This window comes from Ambystoma mexicanum, chromosome 6p (assembly GCF_040938575.1).
Source record: "Ambystoma mexicanum isolate Mex_15411 chromosome 6p, UKY_AmexF1_1, whole genome shotgun sequence".
Taxonomy (NCBI): Eukaryota; Metazoa; Chordata; class Amphibia; order Caudata; family Ambystomatidae; genus Ambystoma; species Ambystoma mexicanum.
In genome coordinates, this window is record NC_090935.1 from 1,214,550,756 (window position 1) to 1,214,565,944 (window position 15,189).

The window sequence follows — 15,189 nt, forward strand, 5'->3', positions numbered from 1 at the left end:
AAGTCCTGGATCATCTGTCCGTCACCTGCCACTCCCTTCACAGGCTGGGCTTCTCCCTCAATTTAAAGAAGTCCCATTTGACACCAACGCAGCGGCTCCAGTACATCGGAGCAGTGCTCGACACGTCCCTGGGGCAGTGTTTTCCTCCTTGGGTGAGGGCTCTTCACATTCAGCAGATGGTGCACAAGTTTCAGTTTGCCCAGACTCTCCCAGCGTCCGAGTTCTTGAGACTGCTCGGCCTCATGGCATCCTGCATTCTTCTGTTGCCAGAGGCTTGTCTGCGGATGAGATCTTTGCAGTGGGCACTCGAGCTCCAGTGGTCTCAGTCCTCCGGCAAGCTGTCGGACCCTGGTCAGGTGTCGCCCTCGGTAGCCCGGGACCTTCTGTGGTGGGTCGTCGAGGGCAATCTGATGAAGGGTGCCCCATTTTGGCTGGCCTGGCCGGAGGTGACGATCGTGACGGACGCTTCCCTCACGGGATGGATGGGGAGCTCTTGCCAACGAGCTGACAGTCGGCGGTCGTTGGTCTCCCTCGGAGTCCAGACTCCATATCAATCTGTTGGAGCTGAGGGCCGTCAGGCTTGCCCTGAAGGCTTTTCTGCCGACTGTGCGCGGGAAGAGTGTCCTGATTTTGATGGACAACACGGTGGCCATGCACTACCTCAACAAAAAGGGGGGGGGGAGGACAGGGTCACTTCCGCTGTGCAGGGAGGCGATGCAGCTCGAGTTCTGGGCCATCCAGCAGGAAATTTCGATCTCGGCAATTCATCTAGCCGGAGACAACGAGACGGCGGACGCTCTGAGCAGGCAGAGCACGATCTCTCACGAGTGGGAGCTGGCTCAGGAGCTTCTCCTGGAGATCTTCGCCCTTTGGGGGACCCCTCAAGTGGATCTCTTCACCTCCAGTGTCAACCGGAAGTGCAAAAGGTTTTGCTCGCGGAATTTCCTCCAAAAGGAGCCTTAGGAGACGCATTCGTGGTGGAGTGGTCATTACCACTGCTGTACGCGTTTCCTACAGTCCCCATCATCCCGCAAGTGTTGCGGAGGTTCGGTTCCCGGATGATCCTCATTGCTCCGGCGTGGGCCCGGAGGACGTGGTACCCGGACCTTCTAGACTTGTCCATCTGCCCTCCACGTCATCTTCCCTACCGAGACGATCTGCTCTCACGGGGGGGGGGGGTCAGGTTCTCCATCCAGAGGTCAGATCCCTCAATCTTCACGCTTGGCTTCTGAAAGGTTGAGGTATAAGGATTGGGACCTCCCTGAAGACGTGATGGAGGTGTTGCTCTCGGCCAGGCGGCCGGCAACAAAGTCTCTGTACCGTTGCCGTTGGAGAAAGTTCTGCGAGTGGTGCAGAGTTCAGAATGTGGATTCCCATGGTTCTGTCTTTTTTGCTTTCTTTGGCCCACAGAGGCTTGCAAGTGGGGACCATTAAAGGTTACCTGGCGGCGCTGTCCATATTTAAGCGCTCGTCTGAAGAGTGTTCCTATTTTAAGATTCCTTTAATTTCGCAGTTTTTGAAAGGGCTCACTAATGTGTTCCCTCAGTCACCTTTTGTGGTGCCAGGTTGGGATTTGAACCTTGTTCTTAAGTTTCTTATGGGTGCTCCGTTTGAGCCTTTACATTCTTGCCCTTTGAGGCTGTTAAACTGTGTTTTTAGTTGCGGTTACTTCTGCTCGCAGAGTGAGTGAGTTACAGGCACTTTCAGTTAAGCCACCCATCACTGTGTTTCACAAGGACAGGGTTGTCCTTAGAGTTAGTCCTTCTTTTCTTCCGAAGGTGGTTTCGGAATTTCATTTGAGCCAGAAGGTTGTTCTTCCGGCGTTCTATCCTCCTCCACATCCTGGTAAGGAAGAGGAGAGGCTCCATAGGCTTGATCCTAGGAGAGCATTGAGCTTTTATATCTCGCGCATGTCCCGGGTCAGAGTGGACGATCAACTTTTCATTGGTTATGCTGGAAAGCGTTTGGGACAAGCTGTGACGAAACAGACTTTGTCTCGGATTATTTTAGCTATCTCCGAGTGTTACCGCTTGGCGGGTAAGGACCCTCTTGCTGGCTTGCGGGCCCATTCTACCAGAGGAGTGGCTGCGTCTACTGCCCTGCAGAGGGGAGTTCCTATTCGTCACATCAGGGATACAGCCGCCTGGGCTTCAGTACATACTTTTGTACGTCACTATTCCCTCGATTCCATCAGAGGGCAAGATCTGGCCTTTGGCAAGGCAGTTCTCTATTCCGCAATTTGATTGGGCATGCTAAATTTGTATTCTAAATTCTTTCCCACCTCCTTGCTTGGTACTGCTTTGGGAGTCTGTCATAGATATGGAATACGTCAGAGGACCCAATCCCCTCGAATAACAAGTTACTTTCTTACCTGGTAACGTTCTTTCGATGGGATGGTCTGACGACGTATTCCATATCGCTCCCTCCCTGCCTTCCCCGCTACAGAATTTCTTTTGCGATTGCAGCTTGCGTTCCGCAAGGCCTTGTGTGTCTGACTGGCAGAAAACTGGTGGCACACGTTCTGGGAAAAAAACTACTGAGGCTATGGGCGTCGTGCGTCCTACTTATCACATCGGGTGACGTCGGCCGTCGGAGGAGGTCCTCGGGGACGGCGCATCGACGTCATCGACGCAGGACGCAGACGCCAAAGATTTTCCGAAGCAGCACAGCTGTGGACATTACCTGTCATAGATATGGAATACGTCGTCGGACCATCCCATCGAAAGAACGTTAGCAGGTAAGAATGTAACTTGTTCTTCTCTGCCAGTACCTTGTCTGGTGGAGCACGGACTGCAATGTGAGGATAGGCAGGCCCTTTAGGCAACCAGCACCTCAGGTTACCATCAACACAAACTTACTTGGCGGGCTGGGGAGCCATCGTGAACAGCCAAAGCGTACATGGAGTCTGTCTCTTCAGGAACAGGAGGCCTATATCAATTGGCTAGAGCTGAAGGCCATCTGGCTTGCCCTCAAAGCCCTCCTTCTCTTGATCAGTGGCAAGCTGATACTCATTTAAACGACAACTCCACCAGCATGTATTAAATCAACAAGCAGGGTGCACCAGGTCTCCTCCCCTATGCACCTTGGCATTCAGCATTTGGGAGTGGGCTCTGGAGAGCAACATGCACTTAAGGGAAATCCACCTCCCGGGGGAGTCCAACCTGGAGGCAGACTGGGTACTGACCACTACGAATGGCAGTTGAACGAACAAATCGTTCAGGCGATCTTCAACAGATTGGGTCATCATCAGGTGGACCGCTATGCCACCTGGTCCAACAGGAGGTGCCCCCAGTTCGCGTCCTGGCAGGGATAGGGGTGGGGCTCTTTGGGCGATGGAGATACAATGGGACAACATGAACATCTATGCCTTCCCTCCGACTCCCCTGATCCACAGGGTAATCTGCAAGATCAGGGAGGCCCGGCACCTCCATGTCCTCCTGATACCTCTGTGGTGGCCCGCGAGGCCATGGTCCTCGGAAGTACTCGGCCTGTTGGAACAGGCCCCGGGCACCTTCCTCTGGGTCCAGCTCACATACTCTCACAGCAGGGAGGCACAGTCATCCACCCCGCCTCCGAGAGGTTAGCCCTTGCAGCGTGAATCCTGAACAGGTCACATTAAAGCATCTGCGCCTGTCACAGGCCAACCTAGACATAGGACACAACGCTAGGAGTGACACTACTAGGAGCCAGTACAAGAGCAAGTGGACTAGGTTTCATCACTGGGCAGATTCAAAGGAGGTTGATCCTTTGACTTGCACGTTGGACGACATGCTATCCTTCTCAGCACACCTTGCGCACTCTGGGGTGCAAGTGGACACATGCCGCGCCTATCTGGCTGCCATCGGAGCCTATAGACACTCGGAGAAGGAGATCGTTTCATCCTCTAACCCGATAGTTAAGACATTTGGCTGGTCTCACCAGGCTCTACCCACCTACCAAGAAGTTACACCCAGTGTGGGACCTCAATGTAGTTTTGGACGCCTTGGCACATAAACCATTTGAGCCAATTGCATCCGTGGGCTGATCACCATTAAGATAGCTCTCTTGGTGGATGTTACGTCTGCCCGCAGGGTCAGTGAAATCCAGACACTGGTGACGTCGGAGCCCTATACTACCTTTCATAAGGACAAGCCCTTAGAACTCATCCTGCATTCTTTCCTAAGTTAATCTCCTCGTTGCACTTCAACAAGGAGATAGTGCTACCTACTTTCTTTGCGGATTTCAAGGACGAAGCACAGAGGGTACTGCACTGTCTGGATGTCGGGCGTGGTCTAAAATTCTACCTGAACAGAACCAAGAGCTTCTGCAAATCACAAGTGCTCTTTGTCACCTTCCAAGGCCAGGCTATCAGGCTTTCAATGCCTCCAGAGCAAGATGGATGGATGGATGGATGGATGGATGGTTGTGGCCATCAAGGAGGCTTATGAGGGGCAGCACAAACCACTCCTGACAAATATGCATGCCCATGCTATCGGAACCAAGGACATGGCTGTGACTTTCCAGAGGCACGTTCTGTGGCAGGTCATCAGTAGGGTGGCTACATAGGCTACGCCTTCTGCAAGCTCTACTGCTTGGATTCCAACTCCAGGCACGCGGCTTTTGGTCGGGCAGTTTTTAAGGAACTTGTTTTCTTAGGAGGGTCACCTCTCCACCCTGTGGCTACATTCAGTTCTAATCGCCCATACAGTATGGAGGAAAGGGGACGGGACGTAGGAGTAATTATAAGTTACTCACCGTAGTGACTCATATTCCTAGTCCATGGTCCCCTTGCCTCCATACGCCCCACCATCCTCCCCCTTAATAAAATTCATGGCATTAGGCAATGGTAATAATGTCCACGCGTCAAAGGGGACTGAGGAGTGGCGCTGGTGGGCGGAGTCAGGGGGGGCGCATGCTCCCAGGGCCGTGCCCCCACCCGCCTCGAAATTTAAAGGGGAATATTTTTTCTGTTGAAAAAGGTTCATTCTCCCGTCCCTAGCGTTGGACGCCCATACAGTATGGAGGAAAGGGGAATATGCACTAGGCGTAAGTTGGTATCTAAGAGGAGTAAATTATAATTTCTTCTAGTCCAGGGCTCTGCAACCTTTGGCTCTCCATATGTTTTGGACTTCAACTCCAATGATCCCTCACCATTGAATACAATGGCTTAGGCTGATGGGATTCGTAGCATCAAACATCTGGAGAGCCAAACGTTGCAGACCCCTGGTCTAATCTCTTCTTGATTTTCTGACCTTGCCATTCCTTTGTCTTGCATCGTCTGCGGACTGGTTTGCAGTGAACTATGAAGTAGTGTACAAGCACACACCCCTGATATTGAATTTCAATGACTTAATGTTTAAGCATAATAAAATATGGCTATAGTCTGCTGACACCTTTATTTCACTTAAACAGTTCCTTATTCGCATCGCATTCCCTTTCACTGTATGGTAGGTGATACAGTGCTGATGCTCAACATTTGTGGTTTGGTCTCATCCTAGAATTAAATGGTCCGATAATGCTTTGTCCAAATACTCTGCCAACCCATGTCTATTGACATCTTCCCTCCTAGTGATCACAAAATCATTCTAAGAATAGGAGTCAGGTGGGTTTGAGTGAAATACATTATATCTTGGACTCTGGTTATTGCACCAACATACTTTCCATGATAATATAGATTAATGATACAAGCAAGTTATTTGAGACCTAGATGTACCTATGGGTCCATGGACAACTTTTGACCTATTTTGCACAATATCCGAGACGCTATTAAAATCAACCTCACACCCCACACGAATATACAGTCGAAAAGGCCATTGAATTATTGTCTTCTGAAAATAAAACCCAGCCTCCATTTTAGGAGCATATTTTTTTAAAATATAAATTTATATTTGAATGTATTAAGAAAAGAACATGAAGTAAATGCTTTAAAACATACAGGCCCCATTCCCACCCTCGTCCCTCTTGGGTACATCTTCTTATTCAAGTACATTGCCTTCAGATGAAATGGGAGCCTGCACCCATCCTAGTTTGAAAACAGAGTGCTGGTGGGAAAATGCTGTACATTTTAATGGCGCTTACATTTTCTTAAATATTGTTTAACGGGCAGACCTAGCTCGAGCGGCGGAGTACTGTACGAGATGTGGCTAGCCAGCATTTGGGCAGGCATGTTTTAAAAGTAGCTCAGTACTGTGAGTTAGTGTGTGGGTTCATTGGGATTAGTCCTTGGTCAGGTGTTCTTAAAAAAGCAAACGTTTTGTGAGATTTGCAAAATTGGAGAATTGTGGGGGCATCCCGGGCTGATGCAGGAATAGAGATCTGTTGGGTGCATGATCAGAGAAGGGTTGTTTCTTGGGTCCTCTCTTGCTGACGAGTTGTGGTTCAAGCCGGTTGGATGATTTTGCTGCGTGAGGTGCATGTGCCACCAGATATGCTGATGTGCTCTTAGTGACCGCTTTGGAGATGATGCGTTCAGTCTTGAACAGTATCCTGTCTGGAGAGGGAGAGAATGTAGCTCACGTGGGACTGGGTTAATTGGGTCAAAAAGCCACTCACCCGAAATAAGACGTGCTTCGTCATGGTGTACTGCTTTTAGGTGAGCCAAGTGAGTGGCTGGGAGTCCCAACAGGAGGACTTTTTCCCCCAATTGATGTGCAAGACCAAAAAGGCCTTCACTGCGTTCTCGAAGCCCTTAATCAGGATGAAGGGTTTCATTTTACCAAGGGTTGAGAGTTGGGGACACGCAGTTTGAACCTTCTTGGCTATGTGCTTTTGGCTGCTGTGAATGGTGAAGCCTAAGGATTTGATTGAATCTGAGAGTTGCAGATCAAATCCTTCAAAGCGCTTATCATTGAGTCCCGGTTGAACAAACTTAATTTCTTCCTCTCCTCTAGTATCAGATGTGTCCCACAATTTAAAATTTTTCTTTGTGTAAGCATTTAGTATATGCCTTTTCACTACACCAGTGGTCTTCAAACAGCGAGACTGGCCAGCTATGGGAGCCTGAAGGATGTCCAGGGGGTGGGGGGGGCCAGATTCATTGAAAAGGGATTAAGATGACTGTGTTTAATATAAAATATAAGCAGATTTTCTACTGCTTATATTGTCTATTAAAAGCAGACACCTTAATCCTTTTTTAAAGAGGCCCCCACTCCAGGGCATCATTTGGCACCCCCCCAGGTGGGTGGCGGGGGGAGAAGCTATATTTTTACTCAGAGGGTAGGGGGAGGTATGAAAAAGTTTGAATACCACTGCACTACACTATTGATACCCATTTCATGCACATTGTTTATATGTTCCTTCCTAGTACTGACAACAGTGCAACAATTAATCGTATGAGTTTTTTTTAAAAAATATTTTTATTTTATTTTGAAGTCCAACAAACACACTACAGCTGTTTCAAAGCATAGAAAGCATCATAGTCCAACACATTTTCATTAGAACTCCCCAACTCCCCTCCCCCACCCCCCTTAAACTAGAGCCGGTTCTCACATGTCATTTACAGGAGCATCATTGGGTAGCACAGTACTTAGGCAGTCATCATCCAGGTCCTCTGTACCGTTGTTACCCTGATGAGTTTGCCATAGAGGCCACCAATTGCCGCCAGGCCGGCAAGGGCCGACTTCCTCCTCGCCCCCCCCCCCCTAGTGGCCGCTTCAAACCAGACTACAGATTCAGCTTCCGCCCACCATAGCTCCACCCTGGGTCTGTGGGCCGCCTTCCAGCCCATGGCAATCCTGCGCTTGGCCAAAACACAAGCCAGGTCCTTCATCTTGCTTATGTGTTTTGAATGCCGGGGTCTCGGAAAAAGCCCAAGCATGCATGACCAGGCCGATTCCACATCCAGCACCACCCCCCCACCAGCCAGTTTCGTCTTAACCTCGTCCCAAAATCTGTGCACTTCCGGGCAAGCCAAAAACATGTGTAGCAGTCCCGCATTCACCTCCCCACACCTGGGGCATTGCTGCGTAGCTGGTCCCCCAAACTTTGCAATCTTCCCGGGAGTTAAATAAGCCCTGTGGGTAATGTACAATTGAAGCTGTTGGAATCTCGCGTTCCGGGACACCTTTTTATGGTACCTTTGGGCCCATTCCCGTTGCCCGTCTGTCATGGGTCCTCCCACCTCTTCCTCCCAATCTTGTCTCAATTGAAGCAACTCCTTCCCTGCCCTTACTCGCAGGAGCTCGTATATCCTCGATATTTCGTGCCCGCCCTCTGATACATCATACATAGTTTCCAGGGAGGCGTCAGGGTCTTCCGCTAGCACTGTCTCGGGCCATCTTTCTCTAGTCTTTCTCAGAAGCCTAGTGTAGGTTATATATTGGCCACCATGTACCCCCGTCTCTTCCTGCAACCTCTGAAAGTCCAATGCCTCCCCTTCCTGCCATATGTCCCCAAGGGTGGCCAGGCCTACCTGTTCCCAGTATCTACAGACCGATTAGAGTAGTTGAGAGTCGCTCCCGCACAGCGCCGCCAAAGGGGCCTGCTGGGAGTATGGCTCCGAATCCCCCCCCAATCTTCCATGTCCTGTGCCAGATCTCCCAGCCCAGCCCAGCCTCAGTAGCCGCCCCCTGCCCACCAGTTTATCTCTGCACAACCACACCGCTTCCATCAGAAAGTATGGGGCTGAGTCTCCACGCAGAAGCCTAGCTTCCGCCTAGTCTTCAGCCGAAAGCCACCTGGCCACGTACTGCAGCTGCCCCGTCAGGTAATAGAGTTCAAAATTAGGCAGGCCTATCCCCCCCCCCCCCCCGTCACATGGGTTCTGGAGCTTCCACAGAGCAACCCTATTCCTAGAGCTGCCCCACACGAAACCCCTACACACGCTGTGAAGTTTCGCGAATAGGCTCCTAGGTATCAAAAACGGGACATTCACGAAAAAGTGCAAGAGTCTAGGCAGGACCACCATCTTGAGCAAGGCCGCCCTCCCCATCATGGTCAGGGGCAATCTAGACCAAAATACCATGCTGTTCTTGATCCCCTCTATTGCCTTTTCCGTGTTATGCTTGTGTTCTGCCTCGACCTTGTGGTAAATATTTATTCCCAATTACCTAAATGTCACAGGCTGCCATGGTATTGGCAGGACAGGCAGCCTCTGTACCGGGACATTCCTGTATCTGCCCAAAGGAAACAGACTAGACTTTCTAGGGTTCACCGATATGCCCGAAAGGGTGACGTACCGTTCTATTACCTCCAGCACATACTGCAGGTTTTCTTCTGGATAACGCAAAAAAAGGAGCATATCATCCGCATATAGTGATATCCGGTGCCCTCCACTGACAGTGCTTATGCCCACCTCCCCATATTGTTGTCGCAGACATATTGCCAGCGGCTCTAATGCCAGTATATATAGCATGGGTGATCGGGGGCATCCCTGTCTGGTCCCCTTGCAAAGTTGCCAGGTATCTGAGATTGTGGACCCTGTTTTGACTCTCGCCATCGGGATGCTGTAAAACAACTGGACCCATCTGAGGTATCCAGGTCCCATTCCGTATCCCTTCAGGACCGCTTTCAGCCAGGGCCATCGTACCGAGTCGAAGGCCTTGACCGCGTCTAATGACACTATAGCCAACTCGCCCGTGTCCTCCTCGGTTTGGTCAATGATATGGTGTAGCTTTCTGTGGTTATCGGTGATGTTCCTGCCGGGAACAGATCCCGTCTGATCTGGGTGTATCAGTTTCCCAATCACTTTCTTCAGTCTATTGGCCAGCACAGCCGTAAGAATTTTGCTGTCCTGGTTAAGCATGGACAACGGTCTGTAAGACCCGCACTCCACGGCCGGCTTGCCTGGTTTCAAGAGTGGGATGATTACAGCCTCGCGGAGGGACAATGGGAGTTCCCCCTGATCATAGGCCTCGTTGAAAGTGGCAAGCAGTGGCTGAAGCAGCTCTTGCTTGTACATTTTGTAGAACTCACTAGGCAGCCCATCCGAACCAGGCGCCTTGCAAGTGGGCAAATTCTGAATCACTATCTCCAACTCATCCGAGGTGACGGGTGCGTCTAACTCCGCGCGTTCTAGGTCATCCAGGGTGGGCAGTTCTATGTCCTCCAATGTGTCCAGTATGTCTTGACACATGTCCTCCCCTGTGTCCTCATACAAGTGTCTGTAAAACTTAAGGAACTCCTCATTTACCTCTTTCTGAGTGTTGCATATGCAACCTCTCTCATCCTTGATCTCACTGATCACCGAGCGGGGGGGGGGGGTCTCACTCTTATACAGCCAGGTCAGCAGTCTGCCCGGCTTGTCGCCCCTGCGTGTATCCTCTCCGTATATTTTCTGTAATTGAGTCTGCATAGCCTATCCCAGAGTGCGCTGCAGGACAACTGTAGCTCCTTTACCTTGGTTCTGTTATCATGAGCGGTGCTCTTGCAACGCGTGAGATCCTCTAGCTCCCTTTCCGCCTCTTGGAGTTCCCTCTCGATACCCCCCTATAGCCCCTTAGCTTGGGAAATGGCTACCCCGCGCACCACCACCTTAAACGCTTCCCACAGTGTACCCACAGAGCTGACGCTTCACATATTTATATCAAAGTATTCTTCGATTGCATCCCTCAGGCCCTCCCGAAACCCCTCGTCCTGCAGAGCCTCGGTCCTGAGTCTCCATGTAGGGATCCGCGGTCTCGGCGGCTGGTGTCTCCAGTCCACCACCAAGGGCGAGTGGTCAGATAGTACTCGGGCCTTGTATTCCGCTCCCTCTATGTCTCTCACTATCTCGGCTGACACAAACATGTAGTCCAACCTTGTGTGAAAGTCATGTGGCGCTGCGAAGTGTGAATACTGCCTATCCGTGGGATGCAGCCTTCTCCACGCATCCTCTAGGCCTAAGTCTTTCAGTAAGGTACCCAACGCTTTGGCCGCCGGTGCCGTTTTCCCTACCCTGTCCTTGGACCTGTCCATTCTGGGATTCACGGTACAGTTAAAGTCCCCGCCCCCCCCCCCCCCACACTACCGTGCCCCCTGCCAGGGGGCCAAGTTTACTGTAGAGGGTCCTAAAGTAAGCCGCTGTGTCGTTATTGGGGGTGTACAAATTTATTATATGCACTTCCCTGTTTTCCAGGAGACCCGTCACCACCACCCTTCTACCCTCCGGGTCCACCATAGAATCAAGCACCCGAAACGGCACATGAAGCGCCACCCAAGTAATGACCCCTCTAGCGTACGCCGCCCCCACAACATTGCCCTTCCATTTTCTCCTGACCACCTCCAGCCTTTCCCTAGTAAGGTGGGTCTCCTGCAGCAGGGCTATGTCTACACGCATCCTCTTTAAATACAACATCACTTTATTACGTTTCAGGTAGCTGTTAAGGCCCCGTACATTTCAGATCACAATTCTGAGATTACCCGATGCCATCTGGTCGGGCTATCCCCATCCCATCCCTTCCCATAATGCTCCCCGTGCTAGTTCGTTTTCTGGCTCTCTCCCTTCTATTCACAAACACCCCCTCCCCCCTCCCCAACTTCACACCACTGCACACAACTCCCTCCCCGCCAACCCCCAACAATAGCCCAGCTCCATCCCTGGATCTCAGGCCTACCCACGTCTGGACCTGTCTCGTATCCGAGGACAAGGACCCCGCGGGGTGTCACCTATCTAACAGTGACCTAACTAAGTGTACTACTATTGGGGTACAGAGGGTGCTCCCCAGGAGCTCCCAGTCATCTATTTAGGAGAAGTGCATTCAACAGGACCCGCCGGCAGATACCATGACTTCCTCCCCACAAGCACAATATCGTACTATATTCCAGTCCCAATGTCGTGACTATGGCCTCACCGGTGCCTCTGCAGCGTGCTACTTATCTCCAGCCACTTCTGTCTGGGCATCCGATTCCTGAGGTCGACCCTGCATATCCAGCCACTCCATTGCTTCGGTCGGCGTCTCAAAGAAGAGGGATCTATTCTTATAAAACACCTTTAACCTAGCGGGGTAGAGCAACATGTAGCGATGGCCTGCTTCTCTAAGCCTCCTTTTCACCGTTCCAAAGTTCATTCGACTCCGCTGTAGGAGCAGCGTATAGTCCGGATACGCCGTTATTTTCGCTGACCCCCTTTCTAGCGTACCTCCTTTCTGGAAAAATTCGAGGATCTTTTTGCGGTCACGATAGTTCAAGATCTTCGCGATCAACGGCCGCGGGGGGGCTCCTGGGGCCGGTCTCCTGGTCAGGGCCCTATGCGCCCTTTCAACCGCGAACCCCTGGGTCAGCTCCCCGCCTGTAATCTCCTGCAAGAGCATGGTTTCAACGTATTCTGTGGGGTTTGATCCTTCCATTCCCTCCGGAACACCCACTATGCGAATGTTGTTGCGCCTGGCGCGCCCCTCTGCCTGCTCTGCCCTCCAGATTGCCCACTCGTTGCACGAGGGCATGAAGCTCCTTAGCATGTGCATTGCACGCCTCTGTGGTCGGGGCTAACGCCTTCTCCAGTTCCCCAGTGCACTCCGCGATCGTTCTCACGTCCTGACGCAACAGGTTCACCTCTTCTCGGACCGCTCCGATCTTAAGGTCTAGGCCCTCCTGCAGCTCTTTCATGGCCAGGCCCAACTTCGTCTCCCAAGCCACCTTCAAGTCGGCAATTGCTGCCAGCACCTCCTGGATAGTACAGGGTGGGTCTGTCGCCGCCGCAGGGGCTTCTTTGCTCTTGCCCCCTTCCGCGCCTGGGGGTGACCTAGCATAGGCCTCCATCGTAGGCTGCTTGATCCGGGGTCGCACCACCTTGGACATCCTGCTGCGTCGGTTGGGCACACGCGCCCAGCTGTGTCTCCGGCGCTGTGACCCCTTCACAGCAAGTCTCCGCTAAACTCGGGTTCGCTCTGCTGGCACGCCACGATCCAGGGCCTCCTCAGTGGGGGCCCGCACTTATGTTCTTGCCACCGGCCAGAGACGCATGCGATGCGTCCCTCTGGTTGGGCTCGCCCCCGCTCCGGCCGGCTTTGTCTTCCTCAGATCCACGGACCATTTATGGCCCTTTGTCCACGGGCGGCCATCTTGGGTGCTGCCCTTCCACTGCTCGACCGCCACCTTCTTCAAAGTCTAGTTCTGTGGATAGGCAGTCTCACTGACGGGGAGGGCACTCACCATGTGCCCCCCACTTTCATGCACCCTTGGATGCACTGTGGGCTCGAAAGTCCGCCGAAAACCATCACTTCTTCCCAGGATCAAAATCGGATCATCGGGAGCTCCTCCAAGGAGCGTCCTCTCACGTAGCCATCAAGCCACGCCCCCCATCATATGAGTGTTCTTGTCGGACTGCATGAAGTTCCTGTTCTGCCCTCCAACACCCCCATACATCCCCCTTCCCACCCCGGTCACATAATACATGTTGGCATCTGATTGGCCTCATCTCCCCATACCAGAGCCACTCAAAATCGGCTGCTCTTAAATGCTGTGAGCCATGTTTTCTGCCATTCAAAACTTATCTCAAAAACAGGATTGTACAGGATTGGCTGTTTGGTTCCAACCCCTGCTCACTTCACTCAAGAAACGGACGCACCCAAGGGCTACTATAGCCAAGCAAGTTAAGAGCTGTGCAACCACAGAGGTCCAATTATCACAAACGTATGCATCCTCAAATTCCTTGGCCTTTTGAGATGTATTGTGCTGCCCTGCATAACCTTTAACCTCACCTAAATAAATTCAAAACGAAGTACTTCTTATTTAGCAAATTGATATCCACCTCAATCTATCTGTCGCAATCTAGTTTTTCTCTCATCTGAACCCTGAGTGTTGATTTACGTTGTTTTTCAAATAGTTTCATAAGTTAAAACGGATGCATACATTTTTTTTTCTCCAAAGGACCTGATCCTTAAACATGTGAACTGTTGTGATTCATTCACCTGCTACCCACAAAGTAAAATGGTTGCTCTAATGCAATGCATGCTGCGTATTTCATGAACTCCCACCCCGTCATGCTTTCTCCATGAACTTAACACAGCAGAAAGAAACAACCAACCTAAGTGACCTTCCCTCCTCAGAATCACAGGAGGCCTCTTCAGAACTGCTGCAGTGTCTTGGTCAGAAGCTTTGGGGCAGCACATTTCAATAAATATTTTATAGAATGTTTGGTCCATTGTGCTCTTCCTGTAAATTACAATTCTGCCTTAATAATTTCACTTGCAACACTGTAATGGGAGTTTAATTTAAATGAAACACACATTTTAATTCTAGACCCTCTGAGGGGACAAATGTTCTATGTAATGTTTCATGCAACTGTTCTTCATCAGCCATATTTTTGTGGTGGGGATTGGTGCCCCCCCCCCCCCCCCCACCCCAATTGAAAAGTACTTTGACAATTAATTCACAGGGTTTGAAATTAAGATTCGTTAAGCAGGAGCTAAAACTAGCTCCTGGGGATCCGCCATCACCCAGTAGGCAGGAGCTACCGCTGGGGAACCAGGAGCGAATACCCAGCGCACTGCAAATCTTAATTCTACATGAGATGCGCACTTTAACTTGGTGTCCATTGTGCATGATGCATTATGTGTAAATGTGTCCTAATTCTTCTATATTAGCATTCTCAAATAATCAAAGTTAATATCACATTTGTAACCCTGTCACCTTTTGTATAGGCACCATACAAATGTCCAATACATAAAATAAGGCACCAATTGCCTGGGGAGCCAAAGGTAGCTTTTGGTAACTGTTGCTTTCCAGTTAACCAGGCTCTGCTTGGCTAGAAGCAGGAGCTAAATAGCTCCCAGCTCCCCTCAATTTCGAACCCTGAATTCACAGTGAATTGGTGATCTTTGAATTGATTTTTCAATGTGTAATTCAGTTGAAGCGTAATTGGGAAATGTTAGTAATTTAGAATATTGCTTTCCTGTTGTTTCACCAGCTAACCTCCAATATGTTTGAAGCAGACCTTGAGAAGGCTCTGATGATGAGCAAGTTGGAATTTGAAGAGCACAAAAAGGTATTTCATCTAAAGACTTCAAGAAGATAAATGTGAAACTTTGATCTAAAGTATTTACATTTACAACTAGAAAGGGGACTGTGAATGTGGAAATAAAGTTAAAAAACCCTCAATGGCCAGCACTTCTCTGAACAGCATAAGTGGTACAAAATAAGTACATCTTTTCCAAGAGCCATCACTGCAACAATCTTAATTCAAAATAAAAAAGGAGCACTCTGTGAATGTCTGCTTGGCAGGAATGTATTCATTTGAGATACTTTGTACCATAACGTTCAAAGAAACATACATCTACAGACATTCTGCTTGGC

General features: G+C 50.5%; 1 protein-coding gene across 5 annotated transcripts in view; it reads left to right on the forward strand.

Moving 5' to 3' along the window:
- The window catches only part of GKAP1 (G kinase anchoring protein 1), a 1,031,394-nt gene that overhangs the window by 306,764 nt on the left and 709,441 nt on the right, over positions 1 to 15,189 (forward strand). For 3 of the 5 annotated variants that reach the window (XM_069625871.1, XM_069625870.1, XM_069625872.1), the window contains one exon: positions 14,804 to 14,881. The exons of the other annotated variants lie outside the window; for them this stretch is intronic. In XM_069625871.1, coding sequence (XP_069481972.1) covers positions 14,804 to 14,881 — 78 coding nt within the window. The remainder of the gene's footprint in view (positions 1 to 14,803; positions 14,882 to 15,189) is intronic. 5 annotated transcript variants of the gene reach the window in all.